This window comes from Silene latifolia, chromosome 8, assembly GCF_048544455.1.
Source record: "Silene latifolia isolate original U9 population chromosome 8, ASM4854445v1, whole genome shotgun sequence".
Classification (NCBI taxonomy): Eukaryota; Viridiplantae; Streptophyta; class Magnoliopsida; order Caryophyllales; family Caryophyllaceae; genus Silene; species Silene latifolia.
The window spans coordinates 110,294,685-110,318,440 of record NC_133533.1 but is presented as its reverse complement, the minus strand read 5'-3'; the positions used below and the strand labels follow the sequence as shown (position 1 = coordinate 110,318,440).

The 23,756-nt window shown below is 34.6% G+C and overlaps 2 protein-coding genes across 2 annotated transcripts; one reads left to right on the top strand and one right to left on the bottom strand.

Annotated features, from left to right (window-relative positions):
• Positions 1–14,502: 14,502 nt before the first annotated feature.
• Positions 14,503–16,595, top strand: LOC141597314 (uncharacterized). Its single transcript, XM_074417729.1, has 2 exons — positions 14,503–14,664; positions 15,730–16,595. The coding sequence occupies exon 2, from the start codon at positions 15,731–15,733 to the stop codon at positions 16,382–16,384; it is 654 nt and encodes a 217-aa protein (XP_074273830.1). The 5' UTR covers positions 14,503–14,664; position 15,730; the 3' UTR covers positions 16,385–16,595.
• Positions 16,596–21,727: 5,132 nt separating this feature from the next.
• LOC141597313 (uncharacterized) lies at positions 21,728–23,289 on the bottom strand. The gene has a single exon (XM_074417728.1). It carries the CDS (start codon positions 23,253–23,255, stop codon positions 21,885–21,887), a length of 1,371 nt encoding a protein of 456 aa, XP_074273829.1. The 5' UTR covers positions 23,256–23,289; the 3' UTR covers positions 21,728–21,884.
• Positions 23,290–23,756: the final 467 nt, after the last annotated feature.

Genomic DNA, 23,756 nt, shown 5'->3' with positions numbered 1-23,756 from the left:
ATGCCTTGATATTTGTAATTTTCATTTCACATGTTGGTTGTTGGATACTTTGGATGCCTTATGCTTGAGTCTTGTTGCCTCTTTGCCATTTTAGCTTGTTCTCATGGATTATGGTACTGTTGGTTAGCTGGAATTTGGATTATTATTGATTTTGGAGATATTGTTGGATGTCAGCTGAATATGCTCTTGCGTAGCCTTTCATATGCTAGGGTGTGTATGATCATTTTTGTGTGCAAGTTTGGACTCTTTGCCCCTCTTATGGTTAATTGGGTGTCCTACTTGTCTTGTGTGGTGCGGGCTAAAGTATTCAAGCTGGGACTAGGTCCTAGGTGAGTATTTCGGCCTTCATCATAGATAGGCCATTATAGTCTTTGACGAGTGTATGTTCACCGCTTAATAGCCTTTGTGTCTTAGCTTGGTGGGTTTATATCCAAGTTAGGGCATGACCTCCTGACGTACTCTTAGAAGTATATGGTCAGCTTAAGTACTAGCCAACCCTTTGGTGGACTCCTTAGGGGTACTCATGTGTGTGATCATGGATCTTGGATGCGGTATTTTCCGCATGTCGCTAGGTCTGCGCAGGTTTAGGACTAGGGTGTTTACCTTACCTCGTGGTATAGACTCGAGTTACAGAGTGACGATTGACTGTCCTAAGAACTTATGCCTGTCTCTAGATATATTGTCCTTTCTTGTTTGATGATTCTATGAATCATAGAAGGTGAGATGCAAGCCGGCTATGGTTGATAGAGTTTGGATTCCTGGATGTTATGTGATTCACATGATAGTGTAGTATGAGTCAGTCTGAGTCGGTCTAGTATTCACATGCTAGGACTATGTGTTGTTATATTGTTGTTCACATGATAAGCACGATTGTTTAGCATCTATATGTTAAGGCGATGTGTTATTCATATTCATATTCTTATGTTTACATGTTATATTAACTATGACATTTCGTGGCTGGGAGAACTCGGAGTTACTCCCCACTGACTGTGGCTTACGTATTTGTATAAAATGCGATTGACAGGTAGGTGATGCATATATGGGGTACATGGACGAGCTAGCGAGCAAAGTAACCTTGGGACCTAGATTGGCTTTATTTTATTGTGACCCTTAAACACTTTTTATGTCATATACTTTTTTTTAGGGACATATGTCTCTATTTTTCATATTTGGGTTGTATAACTTTGTTTCGCGACTTTAGCGATGTTTTATTTATGAGATTTATTTTAGACCTTGCATGTTTGACACCTTCCCATTTGGATACTTTTATAACAGGTTCAGGTTTTAAAAATTACAGGTTTTTACCCAAATGAACCTATTACAAACATATCCATGCAGTTTTATTCTAGAATTACGTGTTTATTTTTCCGCAATGAATGGGGGTGTCACACACCCAAACACCCTACCCCAAACCATGCACCCTCCATCCTCTATGGGTCTCCTCTTCATCTTTCATTTCCTCAATTCTCATTCTCTCTCTTCCCTTCATCAAACACCAAACTCATCTCAAAAATCCTCCTTACAATCCCTAAATCCTTCATAATTCCTTCATTTCTCCACCAAATCTCATAAAAATTATATATTTGGAATTCTCTCTTCAATCCTCATCCAATAGTAAGCTTTATTTTCATTTCCCCCAATTTTTGTTTAAGACACTTTTTTTTAGGGTTTCGAATTTAAGCTTAATAATTGTGTTTTTGTTGTTGTTCTTATAGGTGAAGAATTTGAATATGAGTTAGGTGACTCATATATTGTAGAAGATGATGCATAACTTTGGGTTTTAGAAGCTTTCTCAAGTGTTATTGTTCTCTTTTTCTAGCTTAAGGTAACTATTCCGAGTTACTCGACGAATTAATGTCACATTAGTAGTTGTATTTGTTGTTTGTTGTTGTTTGTTGTTGTTGTTGTTGTTGTTGTTGTTGTTGTTGTTGTTGTTGTTGTTGTTTGAGACGATCTTGTTGATAAATGAATGAATGAAGTAAGATGAGTATGCTTATATTTAATTTATGTTACCCATTTGTATATTATTGTTTGGAACAAATTTGGATGAGAAATTATGTGTTGTGACAAGTCCGCGTTTTGGCTGGAACGCGTCAGTACCGGACCGAGGCGGTTTCCAATGTTTCCAAAAATATGACAGATTGAACGGCATCGAAAAATTAGGTGGTTTAGCCACTTGAATCACTCAATTCGGAGTCCGTATGAGTAAATGGCGTCGTTTTATCGATTAAAAATTTATAGAAAAGTTTACCCTTGTGTGAGACGGTTATTTATGCTATTTTATTATGCGAGAATTTTGTGGAATTAGTTATTTTGTAAGTTGGAATATATTTCCTTATGTTAATAGTTTTTCACATGATAGAAATTGGAAATGGTATGAGAATGATATTGTGATAAATTTTGTGATTTGGGCCAAAGTAGGCCAAGACTCTGAGCTGGGCCAGATTGACCGAACGAGTTTGGTCAAACTAGGTTTAAACCGGTCAGCGTCGATTTGACCGATGACCCGTCGCGGAACTCGGGTCGAGGGTTTGTCTTTGAGGTGAGATTGGTTGTTATTGGATGTTTTATGTTATGCCTTGATATTTGTAATTATCATTTCACATGTTGGTTGTTGGATGCTTTGGATGCCTTATGCTTGAGTCTTGTTGCCTCTCTGCCATTTTAGCTTGTTCTCATGGATTATGGTCTTGTTGTTGGTTATTTGCAATTTGGATTATTATTGATATTGGAGATATTGTTGGATTGTCAGCTGAATATGCTCTTGTGTAGTCTTTCATATGCTAGGGTGTGTATGATCATTTGTGTGTGTGCAAGTTTGGACTCTTTGCCCCTCTTATGGTTAATTGGGTGTCCTACTTGTCTTGTGTGGTGTGGGCTAAAGTATTCAAGCTGGGACTAGGTCCTAGGTGAGTATTTCGTCCTTCGTCATAGATAGGCCCTTATAGTCTTTGACGAGTGTATGTTCACAACTTAATAGCCTTTGTGTCTTAGCTTGGTGGGCTTATATCCAAGTTAGGGCATGACCTCTTGACGTACTCTTAGAAGTATGTGGTCAGCTTAAGTACTAGCCAACCCTTTGGTGGACTCCTTAGGGGCACTCATGTGTGTGATCATGGGTCTTGGATGCGGTACTTTTCGCATGTCGCTAGGTCTGCGCAGGTTTAGGACTAGGGTGTTTACCTTACCTCGTGGTATAGACTCGAGTTACAGAGTGACTATTGACTGTCCTAAGAACTTATGCCTGTCTCTAGATATATTGTCCTTTCTTGTTTGATGATTCTATGAATCATAGAAGGTGAGATGTAAGCCGGCTATGGTTGATAGAGTTTGGATTCCTGGATGTTATGTGATTGATAGTGTAGTATGAGTCGGTCTAGTATTCACATGCTACGACTATGTGTAGTTATATTGTTGTTCACATGATAAGCACGATTGTCTAGCATCTATATGCTGAGGCTATGCGTTATTCATATTCATATTCTTATGTTTATATTTATATTAATTATGACATTTCGTGGCTGGGAGAACTCGGAGTTACTCCCCACTGACTGTGGCTTTCGTATTTGTATAAAATGCGATTGACAGGTATGTGATGCATATATGGGGTACATGGACGAGCTAGCGAGCAAAGTAACCTTGGGACCTAGATTGACTTTATTTTATTGTGACCCTTAAACACTTTTTATGTCATATACTTTTTAGGGACATATGTCTTCCTTTTTCATATTTGGGTTGTATAACTTTGTTTCGCGACTTTAGCGATGTTTTATTCATGAGATTTATTTTAGACCTTGCATGTTTGACACCTTCCCATTTGGATATTTTTATAACAGGTTCAGGTTTTAAAATTTACAGGTTTTTACCCGTGAACCTATTACAAACATATCCATGCAGTTTTTATTTAGAATAATGTGTTTACTTTTCCGCAAAAAATGAGGGTGTCACAGTTCTCATCCGTACTTATGGTGAGATGCAAGCCATAAGTATGAGTGTGACATAAATAATCCCGTCCCATGTACTTGTTTATTGTACTTGTTTATTCTATTTAACCGGCATGTATAATTATGAAATGAAATGTTTATTTATATGTTACAAGCATGAAAATGGTTATTATAAATAATTACTTGTAAGAGTCGTATTCTTGTAGAAATGCCATATTACCATTGTACGTGCTTGACATACTTTTTGCCCGGGTTGTGCTGTTCTGGCAAGCACGGGTTTGACCTACTTGTACTGTTATGGTAAGTACGGCTTTTGGTCACTTGTGCTGTTCTGGCAAGTGAGTCTTATCTTAGCCTTTCCACCACTTTCGTGCTGTTCTGGCGATTGGGGTACTCGGTCTCCTTAGTAGTCGAGTCTTGGGTGCGTGCGGTGCTGGCGCACGTCGAATCGGGATGTACACCCGAGAATCTGCATATTTAGACTAGGACCGTATTATTATCGTAGTCCTACCCAGGGAAATTATAGTCTAAATGTGATAAATGTCTTGCATTATTTGGATGGTTACTTTGATTATATCTCCTTGAAATACGTGCTCGTGGCTAAGTGGTCGTGTCTGTTTCCTTGTCTTTCTTTTCCCTTTATTTATTTCTACTTATGCCTTACTTGTTTATTCCATCATTTCTTTTACTCTTGTTGGTTTAAACACGTATGATCCCATGTTTAGTTATAATTCGATTCACTCATGTCTTATCTAATATGATTGTTTGTTTATGTTCTTTGTTATGTTCGTTTCGACATATTGTGGCTGGGAGAACCTTGAGTTACTCCCCACTGACTGTGGCGTTCATGTTTACATGAATGACTGGTGGTGAAGATGCTTACGTGGGGAAGACGTGTGGGCTGGCGAGAACTAAACCCTTAGGCCTTAGTTTGCTAGTTAGAAACCCTTTATGTGTTTATTCGTGGGACATCTTTTCCCCGCTTTCTACTTTTGGGTTGTAATAACCCAAGTTTGTCTAATGTAGTATTTGTTTCTTTCCCGTTTTGGCACCCGCGTGTTAATCTTTAACTAATAATTTAAAAGTTTTTAAAATCTCACAAATTTCCGCTTTAATTTATTAGTTATATTTTCCGTTTTATCGCGGGGTGTCACTGTTGGTATCAGAGTTTATGTTGCTCCCGACGCACACACGTGTACCCCAAATTTAAATGTGAACTTGACCTTGAATGATGAATGAGAGATGGGTAGACTTAAGGACCTAAGGTGGTAGTCTGTAGTGTGTTTGCTCCTTGTTAGGTTCTAACATGTTTGTTGATTGTCACTTAATAATTGTTGTGCCCTTGCATCAATGACCGTGAGCTTACCTACATGAAGATCAAGATTGGGTGCCTATTGCCGAGAACTGAAGATTTGTTTACCTTTGAAGAATGCTTCTACTTCCTCGAAGATGTTTCTCATTCTTTGTGTACCTTGCCTTATTCTTTATCTCTTGGTGCTTATTCTTCTTCTAAACTCTCTTTTCTCTTTCCTTGAAAGTTACTCTTGTACCCTCCTAACTTGTCCTTTGTTCCTTGCTTATCCTCCCTTAACGCCTTTTTTTATATAGTTCTCTTTCTGTTGAGGGATGTTAATTTTGGTTGGATAGTTTGGTTTTGTGGAGTTTGTTTGTGGTTGACCCATAACTCTTGGTTTTGAGAAGTTGTGATGTGGACAGGAGTTAGGTAGTGTGGTGAGACATACTTAGTGATTCTTATACCTAGTTCTTAAGTAAAGTGAGTATAATTGATCGGTGGAATTACGTGTGTTAAGTGTGAGTTGCCTATGATACTAAGACTATGGAACTTGGCCTTGTTGTTTATACTTGGAATTTGAGGATTTGGTAACTTGAGTTTTGTTGCTTGGGTTTTGACATGGAGTAGAATTTATGATGAGAGCTTGGAAGGAAACACCTCTAGTACGTTGTTGGCCATTGGTGATGAAAGTGTTACTTGGAAATTTGAGTTGAGCTTGAGGTTAGCATGGTCATCGGTATACTTTTGTGAGTGTTGTGATGATTACATAAGAACCATGTTAGGTGAGAGTTGTTGTTAGTTTTGGAATCTCATTTAGGTATTTACTTTGCGGTAATGAGGATTAGTAGTCAGAGTTCTTTGGGATGATTGAATATGCAAAAGAACTTTTGAATTTGGATTTTCGATTGAGAGTTTTACCATTTTGAGAAACTCATGGTTGACACTAGTTGGATACGAGTATAGCTTTGTTAGAAGCTTTGACCTTATCTCGTGGATGTTGTTTGTAGATATTGAGGATTTGAAGTGGTGAAATCACACTTATAGTGAAGTACCTTGTTTCATGGAATAACTTAGGAGGAAGTAACACAAGTGTTTTGAGAAAATCCTTAAGAGTGTTGTGGTTATGAGTTTTGTTGTTAGGAAGCTTTCGGAACCGTTAGGGATGATGTTGTTATTTGGGATTCGAGTATTTGGCGTTTCCTTCTTGTCTAATTCCCTTCTTCTTTGGCCATAAGCGTTATCGTTCATACCTCTCTTCCTTGCTTCATCTTGCTCCTCCCTTAAGTTTGATGCTAATGACCTATAAAAACTCTACCCTTGACATTCTTATTGTTTTGACTTCAATTCTTACACCTATGATGTTCACCATAGCTCTTTTGTGTTGGAGCTTGTGTCCTCCACAAATTAGTGTGATAACATTTATAAATCTCTTATAGGTTCACAAGGGTATACTTCGTATTTTATCAGTTGATAACGATTACCTAATAACGGTTGGCTTGCTAGAAAGTTTGACGTTATTATCATACTGATGACGGTAATCAACTGGTCCCTAATAGTCACACCTAAAGGATGTGTTTGAGAGATGTGATTGTATGAAAATATAATCACATTGATGCCTGACTAAAAGGTTAGTCCATGTATTTGACTAAAAAGTTAGTCAATGTGTTGATGAGACGATTATTTAATGCCGATTAAATAATATTAGCTGAGACGAATTAACTCTCAATTCGTAAATTGAATATAATATGTTATATTTAATTAATGTATATAATGTTAGCTTGAACGAATTAAGATGTTAATTCGTAATTAAATGTAATCGGTTATATTTAATTAGCTAACTATAAATATGCGATATTTATAGTTAAAGTATATATATTATACGAGATTGTCATAATAAATTATTACAGACCGGTATTAATAAATCGACTGCAAGCTGTTGTGTGTAGACTTATTAATACGAAATAAAGTGTATGACGATTTATAATTATACACATTTTATACATTTTTGGAATAATTGAAAATAAGAAAATTTTTATCCTCATTTTTGGTGGTTGCCTAAACCGAAATAAGAGCAAAAAAAGGAAGAAAATATCTTCCTCTAATTAACCTAATTTCGGACGGTTTAGAGGGGAATAAGAGGAGATTTATTTTCTCTCTTCTTTTCTACCTAATTCTAACCTAGTCTCCTCTCATCAAAAGCAAACACAAAACCCTAAATAATTTACAGAAAATTGGGGATCGATTCTAGTAAGAAGAAAAGGGCATATCTCATATCATCTTGGGTGCAATTGATAGGTGAATATCATTGCGATATTGTTCTTAGGCCGATTTTGCTAGGACCGAAGGTTGATTTCGTAATCTCTCTATTTTGTTTATGTAATTTTCATTTATGACTAGTAATCATCTTTATAAATTCGTTATATTCCTTATAATTAAAGGGAAGCATACAGATAATTCCCACAAGTGGTATCAGAGCCAAGGCCACGAATTTATTTTTGATGATTTTTATAAAATGGATTTAAACAATAGAATTTCGAGAAAGAGAAAAAAAAAAAATCGGCTGTCAAAAAAAAAAATTTGCCATAGGTTTTTTTTTTTATTTTATGCCGATTGGTTTTTTGTTTTTTTTGTTGATTTGTTTCCATTTTGATTTTTCATATTGTTGTTTTAAATAGTTAAAATGATTATATGATGAATTTGTAGATGTTTGATTTAATGAAGATTAAATTATAATGTAAATGGAAATCGTCTAGTTGTTGATGATAAATTGTTTTTTGCTATATTGTTTTTGGCATAAATGGCTCTAAATTGTTGTTTAGAATCATGTTTTATAAATTTACATGTTTAAATTTTAAGGTGATTATGCCAATCTTGTTAATAGCAACAATAAACGATTTTGTTCATCAATATGTTTTGATTTTAGGGCATTTTTGCCGCAAGAAAAATAGTTTCCGTTTTTTTCCGAATTGCTGAAATGCCGAGGTGAAGAAAAAAAAAAGAGGCTGTTCTTTTTTGTTTTTTTTTTTGCTGTTTTACCGAAAAAAATAAAAACTTGCTTTCGTTTTTTTTTTCCCATTGCCGTGACCAAATATAAAAAAAAGGGATTTTTTTGTTAGTTTTTGGCCAATATTGATTATACATTAAATTTATAATGTATGATTAATTGTTGTGAAGAAGTTCACAATTTTAGATACCTAATTATTTTAAAGAAGTTTAAAATAATGTTGGATTAAATTCATATTACAAGATTAATATGAATTAAGATTAAAATTATTGTGATTAATTGAGGAATTGTCACTTAATTTGATCATTTAAATAGGTGGTTTGGGTAAAATTAATCTACATAATTAAGGAATTATGTCTTGCATGTTTAATTTTTTTTTGTTGATGCTTTTTTTGTTGTTGAATGAATCGTTGAATGAATTTATTTACGTATTTTTGCAATCGGTTGTAATTTGTAATACCTGGTGTGGCCTTAGTCAAATTATGTTTTCGTAATGATGGAAACATAATTTTTAATGTAATTTGAGATCTCGTATCTCCGTTTGGTTTTCTTTATTTATTACGGTTTTGAAATTAGAATGTAAATAGGTTTATTATGTAATTTTAAATTGTAATTTTTGAGAAGACTAAAGATGGAGATTGGAGCTCACTCCCGCTACATGGATCAAGATGGAACATCAAGACAAGCTTCTCGAGTCCAAGGATGGATTCCAAAGTTGTATTTATGTTCATTTTGATAGATAGGCCACACTGGGACTTTTTATTTTTTTTACGTTTTCGTTCCTATTGCTTTTCATTCACATGATAGTTTATGCATCATGGGCCATGGGTGTGGCCACGTCTTGGCTGTTGTGGGCGGGCTGTGGCTGATCATGGGCCATGGGTGTGGCCACGTCTTGGCTGCTTGAGGTGGTCTCGGGTGGGGAAGTATAGATACACCAACCATGTCCCCATTCCCCTTTTGTTTCCCTTTTGATGTGGTTATGCCTTAAGGTAATTAGGCTTATTATGTTTTTCCAGTTGGGTTGGTTATGCTTCTCAATTGGGCCTGCACACATGTTTTGGGTTAGTTGGGTCACATCTATATTATGGGAACTATTAGTGCCAAGTTGGGTTGGCTATGTCACTTTTATTGGGCTTATCTTAGTCCATTCATTGGATTTCACATGATTTACTTATTGGGCTCATGAATGAGCCATGTGGGCTTGGTCACATGTTATTCCGTAATTTCATATGACGTGATTTATTCATTATCATTTATTATATTTTATTTAACTGACATGTTAAATTAGTAAAATGGAATGTTTAGTAATATAACACAAGTATGAGATATTTATTATAAGTACTTGTAAGGGTCGTATCCTTAATAATGTCTTGTATTGTTCGGTGGTGTGAGTCGTGGTCCTATCGGACACTAGGGGTGAGCCATAGGCCCTCTAGTTGCGATATGATCATCGGGACCGATGTTCCCATCCGTACTTATGGTGAGATGCAAGCCATAAGTATGAGTGTGACATAAATAATCCCGTCCCATGTACTTGTTTGTTGTACTTGTTTGTTTTATTTAACCGACATGTATAATTATGAAATGAAATGTTTATTTATATGTTACAAGCATGAAAAGGGTTATTTTAAATAATTACTTGTAAGTGTCGTATTCTTGTAGAAATGTCATATTACCATCGTACGTGCTTGACATACTTTTTGCCCGGCTTGTGCTGTTCTGGCAAGCACGGGTTTGACCTACTTGTGCTGTTCTGGCAAGTACGGTTTTGGCCACTTGTGCTGTTCTGGCAAGTGAGTCTTATCTTAGTCTTTCCGCCACTTTCGTGTTGTTCTGGCGATTGAGGTACTTGGTCTCCTTAGTAGTCGAGTCTTGGGTGCGTGCTGTGCTGGCGCACGTCGAATTGGGATGTACACCCGAGAATCTGCAGATTTAGACTAGGACCGTATTATTATCGCAGTCCTACCCGGGGAAATTATAGTCTAAGAGTGATAAATGTCTTGCATTATTTGGATGGTTACTTTGGTAATATCTCCTTGAAATACGTGCTCGTGGCTAAGTGGTCGTGTCTGTTTCCTTGTCTTTCTTTTCCATTTATTTATTGTTGCTTATGCCTTACTTGTTTATTCCGTCATTTCTTTTACTCTTGTTGGTTTAAACACGTATGATCCCATGTTTAGTTATAATTCGATTTACTCATGTCTTATCTAATATAATTGTTTGTTTATGTTCTTTGTTATGTTCGTTTTGACATATTGTGGCTGAGAGAACCTTGAGTTACTCCCCACTGACTGTGGCGTTCATGTTTACATGAATGACAGGTGGTGAAGATGTTTACGTGGGGAAGACGTGTGGGCTAGCGAGAACTAAACCCTTGGGCCTTAGTTTGCTGTTAGAAACCCTTTATGTGTTTATTCGTGGGACATCTTTTCCCCGCTTTCTACTTTTGGGTTGTAATAACCCAAGTTTGTCTAATGTAGTATTTGTTTCTTTCTGTTTTTGGCACCCGCGTGTTAATTTTTAACTAGTAATTTAAAAGGTTTTAAAATCTCACAAATTTCCGCTTTAATTTATTAGTTATATTTTCCGCTTTATCGCGGAGTGTCACAATATCAATTTACAATTACATACTTTATTAAATTTACATTACAATCGATTTAAATATACAATAAAACACTTCAAAGGCCATAAAATCTTTTCGCCTGGCTTTACAATCCGTCTTTCTTTGTTGTTCCTCTCCTTTTCAGCTCAATCAGCACTTATAAGCCAATTATATAAGCCAATTACATCACAATAATTTAATTAATTCGTATTTTTAAGCTAATTTTTGAAGTAAAAACGTTTTCAAGTGAAGATCTAAATAGAAATTGACATGCACATATGTGACCTTAACACCAAAATTAAAATACAATAATCTAAAATTTGAATTTGAAAGGAAAAATAAGAATCCATACCTTCAATTAATCACAAAGATATTAATATTATGAAATCCGAAAAATGAAGTAAGAAAATTAGAGATTTGGGGATGTGTATATTGGGACCTCCTTGAATTTTTGTGGTTTTACTATTAAAAATATGAAGAAGATGAAGTTATAGGGAATTAAGGAGTTGTTTGGTTGCCTTCCAAATTCATAGGAATTGGAAAATCATGGGAAGTAGCTAAATGAAGGTTTGTTTGGTTGCCCAATTCATGGGAATTAGAACTTCCTATGGAAGTCCAATTCCTACATAATGTAGGTAGTCACTTACCTATCCCCCCTATGTAAGTGGGAGTACCCACATGAATTCAAGTTCCCACATCCAACCAAACAAGATTTCTACAATTCACATGATTTTCAACTTCACATGAATTTAATCTTCCCGGAATTCTATCTTCCCATGGTGAACCAAACGACTCCTAAGAGTTGGGTTGAAACAAAATAAAAGAGGAAGATATGAGGAAGATGATGAATGTTTATGGTTATATGAAATGGAAGATGAATGTTTGTGGTTGGAAATGGAAAGAATAAGTAGAATGTTTGTGTTTTTTTTTTTTTTTTTTGCAAGGTAAGACGTGGGGAGGTGGGGATTGGGGTAGGTGGAATTCAAAGTTTAATTTGTGTCACATGGCTTGGCGACTGAAATCAATCCATCGCCAAAATTGGGGACTGATTATGGTCACCCGATCTTATTTCCAGTCGCGAATATTATTTATCGTACGAATTTGTGTCGTCGCCAATTTGGCGACTGACAACAGTCGCCCGATATTTTTGCTCAGTCGCCAATTTGGCGACTGGAATAGGCAGTCGTCATTTTTAGTCGCCCAAAAACAGATTTCTTGTAGTGCCTTAATCTTGATACGAGCTACTCTTATAAAGAGTATTGTTTTTGGGATGATGAGAAGGATGCTTATGTTTTCACCATACTTTTGCGCCACTCCCCCGTTGTGGTATCTACCGACACCTTTTGCACTTGTGATGATGGTTCCTCGAGTTATAGTCATGTGGATGAGGACAACTTCTTGGTCTTTAGTGGCCTTGGTGAGGATTTGTGGTGTGAGGAGTCATTGGGTCAAATTATTGAAAAAGATGAACATGAGGAAAGTAAGGTCGAGGAAGAGGTTGTTTGCACCTTTGACAACTTTTATTTTGAGGGTCTATTTGATGAGGAAGATGATAAGTGTGACTTGAAACCTTCTTTGACCTTGCCATCCATTGAGATCTCTATTCACAATCTTTGTACCGAAGTTCACGACTCACACCTTGGAAACAACTCTTTGGTTCGTAGTAACTCTTGCCCGGAATTGACCTTTAAAGAATCGAGGGGTAAAGTGTTTCAATAAAATAATTAATTAGTATAAACATGCACACTTATGGTATTAATTATTATCATCATAAAGTTATATATTAAATTTAAAATCTATGCAATTTTATTAAACTTTATAGTTTATTAGATGTATAGAGATGTTAATTATTTAACATACAAAAATATAATATAAGTAGGTTATAAATAATTCAAGTTACACTCCATAATTATTGCAGGAGTTGTGAAATAATAATCAATATTAATACGGCAATTGTGAAAGTAACAATAATTACAGCGGGAGTAGTGAAATTATCACTATTAATGCGACAGTAGTGACAGTAATAATAATTACGGCGGGAGTAGTGAAAGTAACAATTATTACAGGCAAGTAGTGAAATGTTATTACTATTTTTTTCATTAATAAGAGTAAAATATTAATAACGGGAGTAGTGAATTTGTCTCAAAATTTACTTCATCATAATTTTAGGATATGACATAGAAAAATATATTAATGATAAATTTAGGGGTTATGCAACTTTAAGTAAATTTATTTAATGAAAAAAAAATTAATGATAAGTCGAGGTAGCACGGGCAAAGCCGGGCACTAATACTAGTTATATATTAAATCCAGAAACCAAAGGACTTCAATGTAATTAAAGAAAGTTATACAAATTAATTATATTATATAGTTTTAAATCAATAACATTGTGTGATGGACCCGATTAAGGGATCTCAATGAAAATATTGCATAATTTAGGTTAAAATTAAATTATATAGAAGCTTGGTAATTTTCCTAAACATTTGTAAGAGACTAAAACATGGTTAATTTCCTTAAAATAAAATAATTAATTAAGATGATCAATTTCAAGGAGACTAAGAGAAGGAAGATGCTTGATAATTTTCCTAAATATTTATAGAAGACTAGAAGATGGTCAATTTCCTTAAATTAAATTAATTAATTAGTATAGATATGCATACTTATGGTATTAATTATTATCATCAAAAAATTATATATTAAATTTAAAATCTATGCAATATATAATATTAGATGTATATAGATGTTAATTATTTAACATACAAAAATATAATAGGTAGGTTATAAATAATTTAAGTTAGATTCCATAATATATAATATTGCATAATTCTTTCGATTTGATTTAATGCATATATGTAATATATATTTATATAAATATGTATATAACCCTCTTAAAATTGTATGCCTAAGTAGTAAAAGTAATTTCATCAGTAAAGAAAAGAATTGTACTAACATTGGATATAGTTATATGATAGTAATCAATTATTTGAATAGTAAAAGTAACAATATTATCAGCGAGATTAGTGAAAGAGGTAAAAACAAGAATGTGAGTAGTGAAATAATCAATATTAATGCGCCAATAGTGAAAGTAACAATAATTACGATGTGAGTAGTGAAATTATCAATATTAATACGGCAGTAGGGACAGCAACAATAATTACGACGTGAGTAGTGACAGTAACAATGATTACGGGCAAGTTGTGAAATGTTATAGAACAATTGTTTCATTAATAAGAGTAAAATATTAATAGCGGTAGTAGCGAATTTGTCTCAAAATTTATTTCATCGTTATTTTAGGATATGTTATAGAAAAATATATTAATGATAATAAATTTATGGGTTATGCAACTTTAAGTAATTTTATTTAATGAAAAAAAAAAATAATGGTAAGTAGAGGTAACCCGGGCAAAACCAATACTAGTTTGATCAATATCGATATATCGTACTATTATAGATTGTGGACAGCGATATAGCAGAGATCCAACAAAAGTTATCGACGCTTTACAATCGTGAGCACTTCGAAAACTGCAGCGGGGGAAACTCGGGGTTGTTCCATTAGTGCATCCGACCCGGATTTTCACGCAGTTCGGGTTACAAAATTTCCAACCGAAACCCGAATTAGTTTCAATTATTTATTAAAAAAAAAAAAGAGAATAACAAACCACGGAATACCCAAGTCATAGTCATAGTATATAATATATAATAATCTAAAAAACAAGAATAACCCTAATTTTCATCATCTCCTTGCCGCCTGCTAGTGTAACTCTCCCAATACAAAATCCAGATCTACTTTATTTTGTTTAAGGTTTCTGCAAATCAGGTTTGTATCTTGTACACTTTGTACATCTAATTCACTTATACTGTCTTTTATTCTTCTTATTATTTATTTTATTTCGTTATTTGTAATTATTTTGCGAGGTCTATAATTTGTTACGTTTCTTCATTCTTTTTCCTTATTTTTTTTTTTGTTTTTATGTAGATTTGACGTATTTTACTTTATTAATTTTATAATTTGTCATTTTTTCCGGCATTTTTTAAGAGGTTATAAACAATGAATTATACTGTTTTTACCTCTAATTAAATTGTTGGATCAAACGTGGAAATCGGGACAGATAATCCTTGATGTGGACTCTGATGATGAAGTATAATTTGCATCGCCTCTCACAATCCCTCCCCACTTGCCCTCCTACTTGCCCATTTGTCTCACTTCTCTTCAAAGTGATGAATTTTATCGTCTCAAATGAGAATTTGTGAATTTGCATATATGGCAAAACAACTGATTGCAAATAATTTACATGTAGTATTCTCATTTATATTCTACTGTCGTATTCATCTCATTTCTGCTGAGAAATCAGATGTCAGTCTGATATCATACGAGTATATTCTTATGTTTTTGTTGTATTTTCATTGCGCATCTTATGTATAGTACGGAGTATATACGCAAATTAGCTGTGATTATCTATGTAAAATATACTCCCTCCCTCCCTCCCGGTCAATTGTTTTACCTATTCCATTTTCGGTATGTCTCAGTTAATTATTTTCATTTCTATCCACGTTTAATTTGGTGCACTTGTCAAAATCAAAGTAAACAATTGACCGGGACGGAGGCAGTATATTATCTGTGTTAACTGGAATTTATTCTTACTATATACCAGCTTGCTGATTTATTACGTGGAGTCACTGTTTGATGATGTTATGGGTCCTTTGTTTTTGTTTAAAACACACACGGCATAGTTGTAGTCAGATTAAGGTCATCTTAGACATATTAGATGTCCTATGCTAAAGTTTTGAAATGGGCTCCAAGTGATTTTGTTAAGAGTTGATAGATGAACAAGATGACTCACTAATTTTACTTGATTTACATGTTGCTTATGTGGTCGGTCAGGATGGCTGAGGACTTATCTAAGCCTGAGAAAGTGAAAATTGCAAAGCCTGCCTTTAAGCCTCTATCTCCCGGTGAACTGCCAGCTAGTGAAGTTCAGTTCAGGAGGGTCTCTGTACCAGCACATCGTTATGCACCTCTTAAGAAGGCCTGGTTGAGTGATCCACCAGATAAGTTTGACATCTATCATCTAGTTTATGAGGAGATGAAGATTGACATATGTATGCGACTCAAAAAGCGTGAGATTTTGCTCAAGACTCGCCCTGATACTCCTGATATCAGTCATCTCCAGAAGTGCTATGAATTTCTTGATGCATTTATGCTTGGCTTTGATACTCGAGATGCAGCAACCTTGTGTATGTGTGATGGTGTCTATCTACTTTGTTTCTCCACTGATGATGTTAAAAACCTTAAAGGAGAGCATCTGGCTCGCGCTATTGGTAGGATTTGTGGCAAAGCTGGCAAAACCAAAAACGTTATTGAGAATGCAACCAATACTAAGATTGTGATAGCAGAGAAAAACATTCGCATATTGGGACAACAAGCCAACATCGGTGTTGCTAAATATGCCATTTGTTCCCTTATTCTCGGCTCTCCTGCTTCCAAGGTTTACTCTAAGCTTAGAGCTGTCACAGCTAGGCTCGCCGAAAGGTGTTGATACCTGCCTCCTCAAAATCCTGTTTATCTATCATATCACAGACATTCAGCTTTAGTTATAAGACTGAGTAGTGTTTTCCTGAACTAGCTTATGCTAGACCATGGAGCATTGGTAGGTGTCTCTGGATGGGTAATCTTCCGTCGCATTTTGTTGATGTAGCTAATCTTGATTTTCGTGAGATGAATTAAAACCTTAAAAAAGAACTATTAACATACATACAAGTATTGTTTCGAAAAACGAGGAATACCATGTAGAATTCTAAAAAACACGACAGTACCATACAGGAAAAACCGTTAACCAGGCCTCATTAGTCATTCCAGTATTGTAGAACATAGAACCATAGCTAGAGTAGGCAATGGGCCGTGCTGGGCTGGCTCGCGTGCCGGCCCGTCGTGCCTTCGTCCAAAATTGGCCCGGCCCAAGCACGGATATTGGGCTCCTCGTGCCGTGCCGTGCCAGGCCCATTGATCCAAACCTACGCCGCGACCCGCTCAAGGCACGGTCATTTTCGTGCTCGGGCCGTGCCTGGCCCATGGGTTTTTCGTGCCTTGTCCGTGGGCCGGCCCATGTGCTTTAATATTATTTTTATTTTAAAAAAAATGTTATATAATTGATATATTTTTAGTACTTTTTATTTAATAAATGATGATTAATGGTTTAAATATATATTTTATTTAATATTAATGTATTTTTTGTTTAATAAATGATGATTAATGGCTTAAATATATATTTTATTAAATATTAGTGTACTTTTTGTTTAATAAATGATGATCAACATGCTATTCTTCGGGCCGGGCCTGGTGCGTGCCGGGCTCCACCGTGCTTGGGCCGTGCCGTGCCTAGAAACGGATTTCTAAAGCAAATCGCGTCGGAGCCCGTCTCAAGCCCAGTTGTGCCGTGCCCGTGCTTCCTCGATTTTCTCGCCGTGCCGCCCACCAGCCCGCGGCCCTTTATGCCAACTCTAACCATAGCTTAAAATAGTGAATAAGGTTTGGATGGCTCTACAACCTAAAAAATGCGAGACATCGAATGTGAAAGCAACCATTTATAAGACACACAGGAGTTTACTGCTGAAAATAACAGCTTACACAGTTGGTACTAAAATACTCCAACACTAACAACAATTTGGGTTTTGTGATTTGTTATTTTTGGCTAAACAAAAGTCACTGTTTACTGACAACAAGAATTTTGTAAAGACTTGTGCATTTGGCTTTTGTGTTTCAAATTTACTCTTTCGGTCCATGTATTTTTTTATTTTTTTTGTGAACCATGTAAACCGGGTAAGTCTCCCAAAGCTAACAGGCTCAAAATCTAGAAGGCATAGTTTCAGACTTTCAGGACATAAATACCCCATAAGATTACTCTTGGAGAGATTTGAGCCGGAGTCCCTTGGAAATTTTACCCAAGTTTAATCATTAGATTCCACCCCTGCGAGCTAGTCCTTGAATTTTTTTTTCTTTTGTGTTTGGTTTTCTATTCAAACTAATTAATTAAATTTCACACAATTAATCAAATACCCTATACATAATAATAATTAGGGTTTTTTTATAACTGCTACCACGAGTAAACCACTTTTTGAGAACTACTACCAAGGTAAAAAAAAGTTTAAAATCTGCTACCATATTCATTGCTTCGGTTAAAAGTCAGTACCAATTCATTAAACGAGGCTAAATGAATGAATCTCAGCCATTCATTTCAAATCTTTAGATTAAGTTATATTTTCTCTTCCTATTATACCCTTCCCCTCTTCCTTATAACATTTTCCTCTTCCTTATAACACTACAATCTTCTACTCCATTAATCCATCTTCAATCTCTCCTTTATTTTTCTTATTTCATCAGGTAACATTTCCTTTCAAATCTATTCTTTCATTTTCTCTTTCAATCTCTTCTATCAGTTAACATTTCCTTTCAATTCATTCATTCTCGGCCCTTCTACTCCATCAACTCCCGTCGAATCAAGGGTAATGTAAAATTAGCATATTAAACAATGGGTTTATACAATTTTAGATAAAGGAAAGCTCTCAACTTTCTAGAAAACAACCAATTGAATTAGTCAAGTCTATGCAATCAACCGGGTTTAAAGTGATAACAAAGACAAAAGTTTAATTAAAGAAATCAATGGAACAAATTTCAATGAAATTAAAAAATCGAAAAATTAGGGTTTTATGGAATCTAATAAAGAATTCAATCATACAATCTAATAAACAAATAACTGAGGAAATCAATAAACATTATGAAATTTGTATTACTAAATTGAAGGTTGATTAAGAATAAAGAGTAAAATAGGAAAGGAAACCTGAGAATGAGTAGAAAATGTCGCCAAATAAAGGGCTTTCCAGTTAAATAAACTGAAGTGAAGAAAGTGAATTAGTTAGGTTAAATTCTTCAAATGAGTAGATTAATTTGATAGAGTATGAGTGATGAAGTTGAAAATTAGAGTAATGAAGGTGAATTTGATATAGTAGAGTGATGAAGTTGAGGAGTTATGTGCCTGGGTAGGAAAGGGGGGAAAGGTTGAAGAAGGGGCAAATGTTAAATAAGGGGTAGTTTAGTCTTTTCACGTTAAAAATTGGGGCTCGGTGTGAATTGGTACTGACTTTTAACCGAACCAATGAATATGGTAGCAGTTTTTAAACTTTTTTTACCTTGGTAGCAGTTCTCAAAAAGTGGTTTACTCGTGGTAGCAATTCTCAAAAAACCCTAATAATTAGAGTAAATTAACAATTACTCCCTTATAGAAACCACTTTTCTAAAAAAACTCCCTTATGAAAACTTTTTAATTTTTTACTCCCATAAAACTTACTCTGATCAAATATTGCACCCAAAATGCCTCTCCGGTGACTGATTCCGTCATTTTTTGAATTTTCTCATTTTAAGTCTATTTTTATGACCAAATTGCCCCTCTCCTCTCTTATATGCCTCTTATACTCTTGTATCTCCTTTATACTCATGTTCATCTTCTTCCTCTTTCAAACCCAGAAAATCACATAATTTCGATTTTGTGCACTACATAAATTGTCTATCATGATGGTTTGGAGAAGATCCGCATCAAAAATCGATTGAGTTTTTTTTTCGAAAACCCATCTCAACTCTTTCGACTTTGATGTCGAGAAATTTAGTCATCTTGAATCGTCAGTTAATCAAATGTCTAAAACCCAGGACCTTTAGGTATCGTCTGCATTTTAGAGGGGTCATTGGCAATTTTCGTATTTTATCGAATGGAGCTCCAATATGGGTGCGTAAGAACAAGTTGTGGAATTTATGTAGTGCACAATCGAACACTTTAGAAGCCCGTAAATTTGAATTAAAACCGCATCAATTAGGGCTATGAACAAATTAATTTGTCAAAATAAATCCAGAAACTAGGTATGTTCATCTTCTTCCTCTTTCAAACCCAGAATTTTGCGTTTTAAACCCAGAAATTTCGATTTCAAACCCGTAAATTAGGGTTAAAATCACATAATTTAGGGTTAGAACCCGTAAATTTGAATTAAAACCGCATCAATTAGGGCTTTGAACAAATTAATTTGTCAAAATAAATCCAGAAACTAGGGTTTACAACACGCAAAATATGGCTTTGAACAAATAAATGGATTCACAATTAAACCCAAAAATTAGGGTTTAAAACAAACAAACTAATGTCGCAAATTTGGGGGAGATTTTTAGGGTAAAAAACACAAATTGGGGAGGAAACTTACGATTATCAATCTGGAAACATCAAAAATTGGGGGAGGATTCACCAAGGCGCAAATTTGGGGGAGATTTTTAGGGTAAAAATTTGAATTTTAATGTCGATGAAGATGAATAGCCTAATAGCAATCGAAAGTTGGCTTAACAATAAACAGGGGCATAACGGTCCTAAAACACGACTTTTCACCTGAAAATCCATTTGGGTGCAATATTTGATCAGAGTAAGTTTTATGGGAGTAAAAAATTAAAAAGTTTTCATAAGGGAGTTTTTTTAGAAAAGTGGTTTCTATAAGGGAGTAATTGTTAATTTACTCTAATAATTATGCACACCCCGTTTGTTTTAACATGGAGTATTCTGTTAAGAGATGCGTTCAAAATATTCTGAGAAGATTATCTCAATCAAAATTTTAAGGTGATGGCTGAGGCTAATCAATGATTCTTATACGGTTATACTTTAACACACTTCCTTGCTCGAGTGTATTATCTGCTAAAAGAGAGGATAATACATAGGTTATTTCATACCATGTGTTAAAATCCCACTTGGGAGATTTTAGAAACTGTCAAGATTCAAACGTTGGGCTTTAAACATGACTCTCTCATACCGTGTGCTTAAAATCTTAAATCCCATTACTCGAATACTACCCTTATATTCCCATAACTCACTTTTTGGTGCCTTATCGTCTCATAACACAAGAATTGAAAGACTTACCCTACACATATTGGAAGTCACTTAAGAGCATAAACATAAGAACAAGTAAGCGTTCCTATTGAGATTTGACATTTCAAATATTAATACACAAATAGAGACATATATTTGACCAAGACAATAGAACAAGGTAAAAAGTGAAATTGGTACCAAACCATTGATATATTGAGATTTGAGGGAAAGTGTAAATAACATTTTTATTTTTTTTCATTAGTGTAAGACCCTGGTTTTTAGACTAAATAGATCTAAACTAAATGGAAATGAGCTGAAAGGAGTTGTATTGAACTGAAGTGAGCGAAAATTAAGCAATAAAAACAGGGCCTAAAAGTGGAAGGTTAAGAAAAACATTGCTCTATTCATTTCTAAATTCTAATCAAATAAGATAATATCAAAGGTGGATTCAAAAAATATTTTCAAAATTTACAAATATTTTGAAAAAGTTAGTATAAATAATAGGTAAAATGCACTACCTTTTTCATATATTTGAACTACCTTTATTATAAAAAAATGTACATAGTTCATTTATGTGTAAGGAAAAGTTACCACAACAATGAGTCCTTTTATTTTCTCTATTATCATTAATTTATTAAATTATTGTATATGTATATGGTTTTACATTTTCTTTTTACCTTGTTTTAACTTGAATTCCGTTCACAAACATCAAAAAGACAAATATATAAAGCTCTAAGAAAAAATTTTACTCCGTATTACACAAGATAATCTGAGGATTGACATTTTACACAAGAAACTATTTCCTCCGTTTTCTTTTTATCTTTCAATTTCAATATAATACTCCTCACATATAATAGAAAAATGAAAAGATAAAAAAACGGAGAAAGTATTTAGTAACAAATTGAATAAACTCGACTCCATTAATCTATACTCCTTACAAGATAATAAGAGACAATCTATTAGTCCATTACCATTATTATTATCCAAGGAAAATAACCGCGAAAAGGTCTTACGCTAATGGTTAAGACGGAAATTTTCTCTAATTCGATAACTACATCTTAATCAACTACTTATATTATACGACCACCTTGCCTAATCGAAAAAAATGAATTAACATGTTACAACAACACTACTCAATTAACAAGTTTTACTAACAATAAGAAAACAAAGCATCACAAATCTCAGTAAAAACCTCAAGAATAACCCTATGATGATGACAAGAATTAAGAGAAATAAAACATTCCAATAATTGCTTCAACTCCTTAGCCCTAAATATTTTCTTCTCAATTATCATCTCCACCATTGATACCCTAAAATCATTGTAAGGATCACTTGAACTCTTGACTATTGCATATGTATCCTTGACTTTCCCTTCCAATGGCACCACTCCCACTTCCTTAATCTTTGAACTCGGCTTTCGTCTTTGAACCCGAGACCTATCCCTAGTCCTAGTCTTAGTCTGAGTCTGAGTTTGAGTTTGAGTCTGATTATCAGGAGTGTCAGACTCACATGAAAAATATATAGACTTTGATGATGAAAAGGACAAAGATTCTAATGAATCCTTGACTCTCCCTTCAAATGGCACCACTCCCACCTCCCTGACCCTCGAACTCGGCTTTCGCCTTTGAAGTCGAGGCTTGTCCCGAGCATGAGTCTGAGTCTGAGTCTGAGTTTGAGTCCGAGTCTGATTATCAGGAGTGTCAGACTCTGATGAAAAAAATATAAATTTTGATGAAAAAGACAAAGACTCTAATGAATCCTTGACTTCCCCTTGAAATGGCACCACTCCCACCTCCTTAACCCTCGGACTCCGCTTTCGCCTTTGAACCCGAGGCCTGTCCCGAGCTTGAGTCTGAGTCTGAGTCCGAGTCTTGTTTTCAGGAGTGTCAGACTCAGATGAAAAAGATATAGACTTTGATGAAAAAGAAAAAGACTTCAATGAAAGCATAGTTTGTTTTTCATAATCTTCCCTTTCATTATCACTACTAAACCAATCACCATTATCATCAGTCTCATTAGAAGAAGAAATGCTAAATGGGTTTTGCTTAAACCCATTTTTCATGCCATAATTACTTCTTAAATTTGTTGTTTTCTTATTCTTGTTCTTTTTCCCCTGTTTATGATGCAGGGGAGATGCAGGGGAAGTAGGAGGGCATTTTCTACCGGAAAAGTCGGCATACGGTGACAACAACGACCATTTTCCGACCACTTTTCGACGAGAACAACGGTTTCCGACAGTGGCATTATGGTCATAAGTTTGAGGGCACTTAGGTTTGCACATCATCAATGAAGTAGAAGATGATGATACATTGTTAATAGGAGAATAATGTGTTTGTTTAGGTTTAATTACAAGATTATCTTCATTTTCTACTAAATTATTTTGAATTTTTTCAATTGTTGGAGATTGAAGAATAATGGGATTTTGATTATGATCGATAACTTCAGAAATGTTTTGTGTTTTGCATGAAGAAGTGAAGAAACTTGGAAATTTTAGAAGTTTGAATTTGTTATCTTTTTCCATGTTGTTTGGAGAAAAGAGTGATTGTGAGTTTATGGAGAAGTGAAGAGATGATCTTGTGGTTTATATAGAGAGTAATCAATGATGCTCTTTTTTTTATAAAAAAAAAAAAAAAAAAAAAAAATGAATCAACAAAGTCATTGTTCAACAAATTAATTATTGCAAAGGTCAAATTTTTTTGAAATTTTTTGTTTATATATAAATGTCTTTTGCGTGTCACTGTGTAGTTGTGCATGGGGTGTTGAGGGAAGAACATGGTAATGTTAATATAAAATGAGTTATAGATATGGAAAGAACATGGAGATTTTCATAAATTATTTTTGTTAATATAAACGAGTTATTACTACATTCTCTTTGTGTTGAAAACATAAGAGTAAGATTGTATATATCAGGCCCCTTTATCTAGTATTTTACGGGTGTCATTAACATATTAGGGTAATGTTTATGTAATAAAAACGAGTTATAAGAACGGTATAATTTTATAGAAATGCGAAGAACATACGA

Coding starts and splice junctions, on each gene's coding strand:
- LOC141597314 (XM_074417729.1), top strand. CDS start 15,731: ATGGCTGAGGACTTATCTAAGCCTGAGAAAGTGAAAATTGCAAAGCCT.
- LOC141597313 (XM_074417728.1), bottom strand. CDS start 23,255: ATGGAAAAAGATAACAAATTCAAACTTCTAAAATTTCCAAGTTTCTTC.